This window comes from Pieris rapae, chromosome 6, assembly GCF_905147795.1.
Source record: "Pieris rapae chromosome 6, ilPieRapa1.1, whole genome shotgun sequence".
NCBI classification, from domain to species: Eukaryota; Metazoa; Arthropoda; class Insecta; order Lepidoptera; family Pieridae; genus Pieris; species Pieris rapae.
In genome coordinates, this window is record NC_059514.1 from 9,797,606 (window position 1) to 9,809,958 (window position 12,353).

The 12,353-nt window shown below is 31.6% G+C and overlaps 1 protein-coding gene across 1 annotated transcript; it reads right to left on the reverse strand.

The window, feature by feature from the left end:
- Nucleotides 1-1,408: 1,408 nt before the first annotated feature.
- Nucleotides 1,409-12,063, reverse strand: LOC110991724 (protein maelstrom homolog). Its single transcript, XM_045628647.1, has 11 exons — nt 11,738-12,063; nt 11,315-11,516; nt 10,649-10,792; nt 7,943-8,173; nt 7,536-7,696; nt 6,685-6,828; nt 5,905-5,952; nt 4,388-4,475; nt 3,665-3,712; nt 3,471-3,539; nt 1,409-2,644 (listed from the first exon to the last, which is right to left on the reverse strand). Exons 1-11 carry the CDS (start codon nt 11,858-11,860, stop codon nt 2,601-2,603), a joined length of 1,302 nt encoding a protein of 433 aa, XP_045484603.1. The 5' UTR covers nt 11,861-12,063; the 3' UTR covers nt 1,409-2,600.
- Nucleotides 12,064-12,353: the final 290 nt, after the last annotated feature.

Sequence of the window (12,353 nt, forward strand, 5' to 3'; positions counted from 1 at the left end):
CGATTTTGATTAAATTTTACATTAATTATGTATTTATTACAATTTGTTATAAATAAGGAGTTTTATTTTAACTTTAATATTTCGGAGATCGCATACAAGCAATTTAGTGATTAAAAAATCTTATTATAGCATACTTTTTGACGGAGAAAAATATTTTTTATAGAGGAAAAGAATAGTATGTACCTACATGAACTATTTATTTTAAACATTATCGATTACTTCACTTAACAGTACACCGATAAAAAACATTACAACTTAAACAGTAATAGATTAAAATATTTACAAAAAAACTAACTATATCTTACAGCAAAGGACATGAAACATTCGAGTAGGTATACTAATATAATTAATCTAATCCTAATCTTATCACCGAGAATGAAACAATTCATGAACATAATAAGGAAAATTATAAGTATAATGAAGAACCAGACGGCGACTTTTAAGTAGTTTTTACTTATACTATGATGAATCCTTAAGAAGGTTTAGGAATGTAATTCTACATGCTACATTTTAATACACACGGATTTATAGTTGAAGAAGTCGCAAAAGACGACAGAAATCAATGCGGACGGAAGCTGCTTCAAAATAATGTGATGTTTAAGTAAATACTGTTACGTAAATAATACCTATTACGTTATTCTATCTAAAATTGGTATACTGAAATCTTTAAAGAATCAAAGTCGTTGGGTTATAGAAATTATTAAATTTGACATCTTCAAAGATGGAAGGTGGAAGAGGATTGTCGTCAGTATCTTATCTCCGTAGATTTCTTTATTATTACACCTTGTAACTTGAAGGGTCTGTTTCACAATGTACGGATAAAATTACAAATAGCTATGCAACACATAAATTATGCGGATGATATAAGTTCCGAATAAGAAATTTCGTGTTTCATGACGAATAGCGCTATCTGAGTCGTGAAACGCAACAGTAGTGTTTATCTTACCAATAACTAAGACATAGCTTATTTAGAACTTATCCGGACTTTTTGAAACAGGCCCTAAATATAAAAAAGTATTAAGTTTTTCCTATATAAGACATCATATATGATCTTGTAATTTTTATTAAAAAATTGAATTTTATGTTCTAAACTATTATTTGGACATTTCGATACAAAAAAGTTTAGCTAAAACTAACTCTTTTAAAATTGGTTATTCTGTCATAGATTGAATGCGAAACAGATATTATAGTTTACAAATTTAAGGAAATCTAATTATCATTAATATCACGTGGAAATATAACAGGGCTGATTTTTTCGATGGCATGCTATGAATGAATGATGCATCTCAGTTGTTGGTTGTATAAGAGCTAAACTCCAGGTAGAAAAAGCTGTTTTGACATTTATGAGTATCTATGGGTCCTGAAATAAATAGGAAAAAAAAGGCAAACGCCAAATGAAAGGCAGGAGGAAATTTATATATTTTTATTTTTGTAAAAAAATATAAAGGCGTTCCAATACTGGATGTTCCAAGTCGTCTTAGTTGGTATCGGCGAATATTCTTCCTATTACTCAAATGACAGTTGACAGTTGGTTTATGTTTGTTAGTTAAAAAAAAATATTTTATCACACAATTACCTTTCGAAGAGAAAACAAAATAAAATGACGTTATCGAAACGAGAACGTAAGCAAATATTTATGAGCACTGAATCAGACAAACAAAAAGTCAACTGTCACGAACAATGTGTGAAATTAATAATTTAATCACAGACTGATCATTTTAACGCGTGTACAAAATACACGCCACAAGATATATATCTATTTAAAGTAATAAATGCCTCAAATAGCTATTTCTCTTAACATTCATGTAGAAACGATCTCTAATAATTATTTTGTTGGTAACACATTTCTTATAAAGTACTAATTTCAGCATAACCTCGAAATAACCTAAAACGAATCAAACGGAACAGCTTATAAAAAACGCGTCAGAATTTTTTTTAAATTCTCGTTACAACAAAAAATTCTCGTCTAAAAGAGAATGGTGGGCCTCTTTATCCAATAAGTGATAAAATTTGACTGCTAACTGATTTTGAAAGATATCTCTCTTAGCGATCTACATAGTACCAAATTTAAAAAAAATCCCGTTCAGTCCCACCGCTGGATTCGCTATAATAAGAAACGTAGTATGTAACATTAACGTTGTCATGGCAACGAATCACTGAGGCTTATAGATCTTAGAACTCTAAATATAAAAACAAAATCCTTCTAAATATAACTGTTTTAATAAAGCTCCAACAGCTCAAACAGCGCAATAAGGATTCAAAGTTTAGCCACAAAAGGACAAATGACGTTAAACATTTTCCTTAAAACTGTCAAAATAAATACATTACTTGTCAGATGGTCAATGATCATCTGTCAAATGATGTATCACTACATTTTAGTGCTGTCAAGTGAGCTCTCTCATTTGACGTTTCTAGTCTATGTTTTATACATTAAAGAACAAGAAAAAATAATAATTGCTTAAAGCATTACAACGTTTTATAAATGTTTAAGAAAAAAAAAACACCCTAAGTATGAGATTAATACCCTGCCGAGTGCCACTTATTTAATCACATTTACGACTTTAGTAAAATAACCTAATTTTTTTTAATGTTATATGAAATTACTTAAATTTACTTTGGCTGTTGATGGACCCACTGCTCTTCCCTGTAAATAAGTTTGTATCATATTATAGATATAGACATAACATTTATTACTTAAAAATACACAAAAAAATCAAATGAAGAAAAATCAAAGATAATATTTTTTTACAGAACAAGGTGTGTTTTAAGTTTGTATGCGTGTTTGCTGTGGTTTTTAATTGGCCCTGGCTCAGCATTATGCTGAGGAGAAGAGTGTTCCACATCGCTGGTCATTCTGCTAGAGACTACAGAGGCTAATTTGCGCCTCATTCGCAAAAAGAATAAGAATGCAGTAGTACTATTACTTATAAGCAAATAAAAGTATAAGTTATGAAGTCTTGTGTAAATGTATATTTAGTAAATTAAATTAAAAATAAGAATAATTAGACGCTCTTTATAACTGCAACGAATTAAAAAAAAAATGATTTTAATTCAAGATTTTTCAGTGGAGGAGTAATTATGCCAACATTTCGTCTCCGTGATCGTAATTGGAACTAAATAGAAATCGCATTCATGTAGTGAACAGAACAATAATTCCATTTTAAAAAGAAATATGTCTGGCAAATAAATTAGCTGCCCTAATACCAAGACTTTTCTACTAGGCAACCCAAACTCGGAAAGAACTTTCCGTTGCATGTGTGCAATTCTTTCGCACAGCGAAGGAAACATTGAAACCAAGACGCTAATTTAAAAAAAAACACGAAACATCACATAGAAGCTGTATCTCTTGTTTTTTATGTTCAATTTAAAGAGATAATATCAATTATTTTGAAAAGCACAAAATGTTTGTGTATTTTCTGTATATGTAAAGTGTATCTGTTTGATGACTGAAAAATGTTTTGATAACTCACCACGGCCCATTGATCTCGATAGTGGAGGAAAGTTTTCATCCAAATCAGGTGCAATTTGCAGTGCGTATTCTGTTGATTCGATCATTTATATAAAAAAAACTGTTTCAAAAGAAAAATATTTCGCAACATTCATATATATATATATATATATATAGTAATTTTATACAAAATAAACAAATAATAGAAATACTTACGTATATCAACAGGTCTGCGCAACGGAGTCATGACGCGTTTGTTTTGTGCTGAAAACAAATTTTAATATAAAATCAAGCAAAACCATTACATATAATACCGACGAATAAAGGAGATTTAGCTAGAAGAATAAACAAAAAAAAAAGTGTGTGTATGTTCACGCGTTAGAAGTCGTAACCAGATAAACATCTTTTCAAAAATTATATATTTCGCCTTATTCTACGTTTATAAACTTACTACGTAAAAAACTTTCATAATTTCTTAAAAACTTAAATGTTGACTATAGTTAACTTCAGGGTGTCGGTTTTTTGTGACGGTGTCACATCGTCAAAATTTATTCTCATCATTTTTCCCTAACGCGCCGAAAGAAGTATAACTTCAAAAAGCTAGAACGGAAATACCATAATATGACAATGCCTAATTGACGTAAGGGAGTCAGATTCCACTATATAACTTTTTTATAGAACAGGAGGCAGACGGGAAGGTGATCTCACCCATGGGTACGCAAAATTACAGAGGGTTCGCGAGTGCGTTGCCAGCCTTTTAAAAATTAGGTCGCTCTATTCTTGAATACAATACTTCAGTATTGCCGAACCAATTTGATTTACTGTGATACTCGTGTCCAAAAAAGTAATAAATTGAGGGTAGTTTATGCATTAATGGGGTTAATTATCAGAAAATAAACATACAACACAATGTACCTATGTATTTCTTAAAACACTTACAGAATACAGGTGTACTGGCACTGCTTGACGGAGTTGCAGATGCAGATGCTTGGGAACCACAGCTTATCGACAGGGCATCCATTTTCGCCTGTAAAATTTTAAATAAAAACTTGAATTTTATATATTATGTAAAAGTAGCTTTGGATTAATTATTTATGAAAATAAATCGGTCTGAAACCCTTGTATCTTCTGTCAAAAGAAGACAATATTTCGCTATGAATGAAAGAGAAAACCTCGAACCTTTAAATATAATAATAGCAGCTAGATCTGTAGATAGAATCTAAAGACTGTATTCAGATTTTATTTGAACATTGACCAACTGCTGACACGGGGAGAATAATTTTAAAAATATGTCACAGTAAAGTGGTATAGGTAAAAATATTCGACGCACCTTTATTTATTTCATAATCCTACAGCTAACATAACATTTACATAATAATAAAACGATACACTGAAAATATAGCTAGAGATGGAAAACATCATACATTTTACCACCAAAATGGTTCAGAAATTACCAAAACAAATAAAAAAAAATAATAAATTTGGCTGTGTGATGATGTAAAAGTGAGGGTATGTGCGATATTTTTTTTTATAAAGCAGGGGGCAAACGGGCAGGAGGCTCACCTGATGTTAAGTGATACCGCCGCCCATGGACACTCGATGCTAGAGGGCTCGAGTTGTATATACTCCAATTATGGTATTTAAATCAAAAAGCTAGCGACTTGATTGAATATCAATATTTAATTAACCAATAATTGTCTAGAGATTCAATTAACTCTCTGATTTAACTACTTTACTGCGACATATATATTATTTGAACATTGATCAACTGCTGTCACGGCTAACATGACTGTTCTATACTTTAAGAGCTGATGATGCGATACACCAAAAGCTCACTAGAATAATATCATGTATGCGTGAATACATGTAAGTAGTATTTAAGATATCATTTTCTAACAATAAATTAGATTTGAATATCCATCTGTCAGTCATTTCTCACTTCCTACTGATGAAGACAACTTCAACCTTAATTTCAACCTTCACCTTAATTATCAAGGTGAGCCTGCCCGACAGCTCATTTATTTATTTATTTGGAAACAAAACAGATACATCTTTACAATAAAAATAAAGTTAAGGATAAAACATTAAATAAACACATTTGATGTATTCACAATAGGTTTCACTAATATAACTATATGATACAAACAAAACAAAACATGACAACAACACATATACATGGAAGAGTTAGGTTAGTTTCATTAAAAGTTGTTTTATTTTTTTTTTAAATAAAGCAGTAAAGCTTTGATTTAATCCCACCACCTCGAATCTTTGATGCTACCTGTAGGGCTCCATCTGTTACCTTAGGTATATATTCATTATTTATGTGTTAGGGCTTTGGAATCTGTAGGCTTGTTAGGTTGTTACATTGCAAACTCTCACAGATAATCCTGACATTCAATACATATCAATTTTAAACACACATTTCACAGTCCAAAAAAAAAAAATAGAATACTTACAACCGTAGATATAGGATCCAATCTCTTCTCTTTCATTTCCATTATTGCCTGAAAAGAAATTGTATGAAAATTTTTTGCACTACAATAAGATTAACATAGTATATTTATTTATTACTAAATTATTATAAATTTTATGATTTATTTTTATATATGTAACAGTAGACAAACGATTAGGACCGATAGCTGATGTTGAGTGATACCGCCGCTAATGGGCAATCACATAGCCGTGATAGCCATGCGTTGCCGGCCTTTATAATTATTATTAGTGTGATTCAAAAAGGTGTCTTGTAAATGCTTAGAAAAAATATTTTGTAAGTACACTCAAAGTATTTTTAATCATAATGGTAACCAAGTACTCTTATGAAAGTCAAATATAATAAATATAAATAAAATTTCTTTAATTTTTTCTATAATCGCCTAGTTTTAAGCCATACAAATTGTTTAAACTGAAGCAAATCAATACCAAGAATTATGATTTTAGTTTATTGAAGTAAATAATAATAATTCAAGCACCAGTTTACCAAGAACTCTCTCTGAAAGAATGTTGGTATTGAGGAAATTTTCTTATGTTAAGTATAGTTATTAGGAAATTAGGTTAGCTTATAACTATATATATCGACTTAAGGTCCTTCAAGAGCGTACAAATTCTTCAAAGGCCGGCTACGCACTCGCGAGCCCTCTAGCATCGAGAGTGTCCACGGGCGGTTCACTTAGCTGTTCTATAAAAAAACCCAATGTCTCGGTGAAGACACTAAAAAAAATCTTCACAAAGAAACTTACTTCCAAATCCACATCAGCCGGCAAATGCTTCCCCAGTTTCAGTTGAATGCCAAACCCGTAGCAGCAATGGTCCATTACTGTGAACGCTTGCCGAGTCACGCGCGACTTCGAACATTCTTGGGTCATATCTATACTGTTGTGGTGCTAAAAACCATATTTTCTTTTTATAATAGAACCAATTCGAAAATGCACTAAAGTTTAAAATTCTGTATGTATTGCTTTTTACTGCCGAATATTTGTTAATACATAGTAGTAACGATTCACACTTAATTACATATATAATAAATAAAATAAATCAGTGGCGCTACAAACTCTTTGGGTCTTGGCCTCAGATTTCTGAACCTGTTTCATGATGATTTTTAAATCTATCATGTGGTGATCAGCCTCCAGTGCCTGACACACGTCGATCTTTTGGGTCTAAGACATATCGGTTTCCTCACGATGTTTTCCTTCACCGTTCGAGCAAATGTTAAATGCGCACATAGAAAGAAAGTCCATTGGTGCACAGCCGGGAATCGAACCTACCTCAGGTTTGAGAGTCTTGAGAGTCACTAGGCCAACACTGCCCATTACATACATACATAATACTGCTGCAGAGGTTCAATCCATATTTCAGGCAGGCACGGAAGATCATTGGAGTGCGCGAAGTACGCTGTAACCTCACCTTCCCCGGTAAAGGGAATTTGGGGAGGAATTAGGGTTTATGGGGTTAGGGTTTAGGGGAAAGGGTTTAGGGTTTATAGGCCTAGGCCTAATTTCGCTTGGGAGTTTGTTGTAAAAACGAATACAATTTCCATATTAAGAGTAGATGGGATATATGCTAAACCAAAGTTTTCGAAGCTTATACTTACATCACATCCAATTTGTGGTGTGTACAAGAACAAATCCTTCTGCAAAATACTCAATGCAATTGCCTCTGTGGGAATCTGTTTCTTGAATGTTTCATGGACATTTGCCAAGTGGTACAGCAAAGTATCCAATCTGTACACACGGAAGATAGATTCCTCTTCCCCTATGTTTACACAAGTTACTTCCGTTATTAATACAATTTTAGAATTTATTACATAGATTTAACAGATTTAACTCCAAAACACCATCATCGACTTTAAAAATTATTAAATAAAGAAAAAAAACATTGAAAGTTCTTATATTGATCTGACTGATTAATAAATAGTGATTAATAATACTTAGATGCAGACAATTGCAACAAACTTATTTTTTTGTTCCTATTACTTTAGTAAGTATATTAATTTCTTACCAGCCCGTCTACACATTTGAGACAAAAAATTCGAGACAACATGCACTTTATCAGGCATCACGAATATCGGAGGCAAAACTTCAACACTTGGGTTGCTCTTCTTAAGGTATTCAATGATATTGGCAAGAATTTGCATGTAATTACTCGGTTTCTTTGTCTCATCTGGTATTTCTAATCCAAATTCTTTACACCCCAGTTTAACATCATATGCATAGCCCATTGGAATGCCACCTGAAAATATACAAAATTTTAAGTAAAAATTTATTAACGTAAGAATTATGTTTTATTCCATCTTTTTTTAATATACTTAAGTGTGAATTAAGTATTGTTTGTTCTTAGAAAGTTACATATAAAAAGACACTTTTTACATCGTACAACATAAAATTAGACTATGAGAGGTCTTACAGCTAAGATAAACCTAAACCCAACAATCTAAATATATACAGTGTAAACTCCATGTAACATTTCTCGCTGTGTTACTGTTTTGTCGCTTTATTGCCCTAGCCAGCAATAAACTGACCTGTTGGCATCATGCATATAACCTTTCTAAGAAATTCGTTCTTTTGTTTACAAATTGGGATTCTTTGCATATGTAGACTGTTGTTTACCAAGACAAAATAAATATTAGTACGACAATGAAATTTCAGTGAGAAATACAGAGATCAAGAACACGGAGATGAAAAAGATGGAGCCAGTGGAGCCTGATACTCTGTCAAGCATTAAAGAAGCTTTGGTAGTAGCTTTTATATTGAAAAATACATTCTTTATCATCAAGATCCCTCAATATTAGAAGACATGAATAAAATAAGTAAAAAATACAACAACAGTACTGGTGCAGCAAAAAACGTCAGACAAAATTAACAGACTATATGGCAATAGTATTCAAATATGAGAGGGCAACATATTTTTTTTTGCATTTAATAAATCTATTGATATTCTCTTTTAATTACAAGAAAAACTTAATACTGTTACTCAGATAAATTTTTGTTTCTTTATATTTCTTCATTAACTATTGATAATAAAGTTATAGATATTTTTGTTGTGATGGATAGAAAAATTAAGAACCATTTTATGTTTTTGTACCTAGCCCTTCAGAAAAATTTAATTTTATAAGCAGGCTGCTAAGAAATGACAAGTCAAGATAATAAAAACAAATAAATAGTTTTATATGAATTATTATATGTCTATCTGTCTTACTTGTTCATAAAGTATCCTCCCCTGTGCATTTTATCTCTACCCTGTACTGAGTATCTACCCGGGTCACTTATAAAACAAGATAAAACCAACAAATTCACTGGCCACTTTGTAAACGTTTTCAGTTTAAAAGTTTCCATAAAAAAAAATTATACTTAGGGGGCCGTTCATAAAATACGGTCGCATACAAGGGGGGGGGAGGGATCTGGCTGAGTGTGACAAGATGTGACAAGGGGGGAGGGGGGGTATAGGGCAGCGTGACGTTCGCCGTTTAAATTTTTTTGACATGAGCGCTAGCTCTGTGGCGCGACTCTAGCGGCGTTGCGATCCGTCACAACGTGTTTCTTTGTTTTTCAAATACTTGAGAGAGTAACGTTTCCACGTACCCTGCGCTCTCGATTCAGTAACAAATGAAAATACTACTTCTCATGTATTTATTGTTAGTTTATTCCTTCATTCGTCATTTAGCAGTGAACTAATACAGACGCTTTTTTCATCTTCTCAATTTAATACTCTTCAGTTAATTACTTTATACTCTTTATTATTGCCGCAATTTGTCACTTCTGATTTTAATAGTTGAGAAATATATAAGAAAACAATGACATCGATAAGAGGTGAACTCTATCAAAAATTATTTAACACTTATAAAAAGTGTTATCCGGATAAAAAATCCAAAACAAAAAAGAAAGGTTGAAGTAGTTCGGCGCGTACAACCAACTCGTATCGCAGCTCGGCGAGCTCGAGAGCTGTTATGCATAATAGGAGATGAAAACGATGGTACGGAAGATGCAGAATGGTTAGATGACGATGAAGTGGACGGTAGTGTTGAAGATGAAGAAGAAGAAGATGGTGCAATACCGATTGTAGATATTTCGGCCCATTTAGATAATCCTTGGACTTCTGAATAATAGAAATATTATTTATATGTTCGTTATGAAAGATATTTATTAATTTATTTAAATTTTATTATAATAACTAAATAAATGTTTTTAATTTTCAGAATTTGTCTACTATCATTTAGAATTTATCATACTCAGCAGGGGGGGGGGGTCTTAGTATTTGTGACGAAATATTTCTAGGGGTATTTTATGAACGGCCCCAAGTAAAAATATTTAAATAATTACATGTTGTCACTTCATACAACATATTACATATTAACAACTTAAAATGACGCTTATATAACTAACACTGGTCTGAAATAAAAAAAATATTTTTCTTACTTAACTTTGTTTAGTGCCATAAAATGCAGTCCCTTCAGTAATAATTAAAGCTATATGCAGTAATTGTTGCAATTTTTGGGAACATGTTTTTGCTAAATTGAATATGAATATTTATTGTCAGTAATTAAGAGTGCTTTATTGTTACACATTTTTCTTTTTAGTATTTATATAGATTACTGATGTGGGATTTCATCATTAAATACCCTTTGATTAAAATGGTGTATAAGGACTAGTATTTACAGAAGATTTAACAAAGAAGATTAAGAGTCTATTATTAATCTTTGGAACTTACCAGGATTTATGATCTCATGGTAAACTTCATCTAAGCCATCCTTTAGAGTGAACCTTAACATGGTGCTTTCTCCAATTAAATAGTCCTTCTTTACTTTGCAATAATAATTCACATCCATAAGATAAATATCTATGTTTGGTGTGCCTACAAAAACATTTATAATAAAGTATTGAGCTTACCCTCAAATTTCAAATGATGTTTTTGTTATCGAAATGACAGTGGCAATTATAAAAACTTTTGTTCCTGTATAAATATGTACTACCTATATAAATATAAATGTATAGCTATTTAGTTCACATTTAACATGATGGCAATAAAAAATAAAACAGGAAATAACATCAAAAGCATAAATAAACTTTTTTTTTTTTTTAATAAAGCTCTCATTCCAGTTCAGATAAATTAAAATAAAAAATTGGTTGTTAATACATAGAAAGAATTAAAGTTAAAACCCATTAAAAGCTATAAACTTACTTCAGTCAACACCGTTAGCAACAACATTGTTTAGAACAACATACCAGTCATATTGACCAAAGTGAAAGCTGAATTCTATTGTTTTAGGTATTTAATAACAACATCATCAAAAGTTACAACTATAAGTTTTTACAACCAAATCTGAGTTAACTGACTGTACTTCAAGAAGAGATAAGAGATTAAATATTTACTTACCACCAGAAATCTTGTTAATTGCCACGAGATTGCTTATATCTTCTTTTTCATATTCTTCAGCTTGTTTTTGCTCTTGTTCTTGTCTGATAATCTCAGTAATTGGGATGCCATAAGATGTGTATTTTTTTTGAGGCACATTATTTTTTGTTTTCTCTGCCTTTGCTTTTGCTTCATATTTCGCTCTGACGGATGGGTGTGAAGACTGAAATTGTGAGGTACTTATTAAATACATGTTAGATATCAAAGCACATATACCAATACTTAAAAATTGTGTGTCATTAAAAAATGCATGTGATTTCATTGAGCTTAGCCTCAAATTACAAGATTGATATATGAAATACAATGCGTTTGTTATCGAAATGACAGTAACTCAGGGTAATTCCTGGAATTCGATCACACGATTTATGAATTCTCAGTTCTCACCGTCCATACTGGTGATGCCGCTTCAACCGCCTCCGCCAAGTTCTTTAAATGGATTCCCTTCTTCGCTTGTTCTGATTTATAATCTAAAGCAAAGTAATAGAATGCCGTTTTTGTTTTTGGCATTATACCTAGAAATTTATTAAAACTAAACCGAGAGTTTACTTAAACAGGGGGTCTAGTCAAGACGGCTTAACAGTATGTATTACAATTTACAGTAGTCTTAAGTCTAAGTCCTATGTAGAAACTAGAAAGTCGAAAACTAAATTTGTATGAAAATGATAGCTAGTGTCGACAGTTGGTAGCCTAGGCCTGGGCCTTTGAAAATTAACTGTCAACTTCATTCAAATTCTTAAGAAGACTTAAAATGATTCCTCTCCTTAAGCTTATGTTAATTAAGGATAAGCTTTAATTTTTGTCAAGACTTTAATTTAAAGCAACTAATGCAAATCAAGTACCTTATTACGATAACTCTTACATAAATTATTAATAATATTACTTTATTATTTTTTTCTTACCACAGCTAATAATATATTGCTGACAGTATACATAGATTGAAAACTGACTTCTAAGTTCTAACTCCTCGATATTCGTAATACAATACTGAATACATATATTT

Bases quoted from the DNA above. Each gene is read 5' to 3' on its own strand.
- LOC110991724 (XM_045628647.1), bottom strand. From the start codon at position 11,860: ATGCCAAAAACAAAAACGGCATTCTATTACTTTGCTTTAGATTATAAA. The intron at 3,713-4,387 runs GTAAGTGTTTTA...ATTTGTTTTCAG, and splicing joins TGCCAGTACACCTGTATTCT to CACAAAACAAACGCGTCATG. The intron at 3,540-3,664 runs GTAAGTATTTCT...TCGAATCAACAG, and splicing joins GCGCAGACCTGTTGATATAC to AATACGCACTGCAAATTGCA.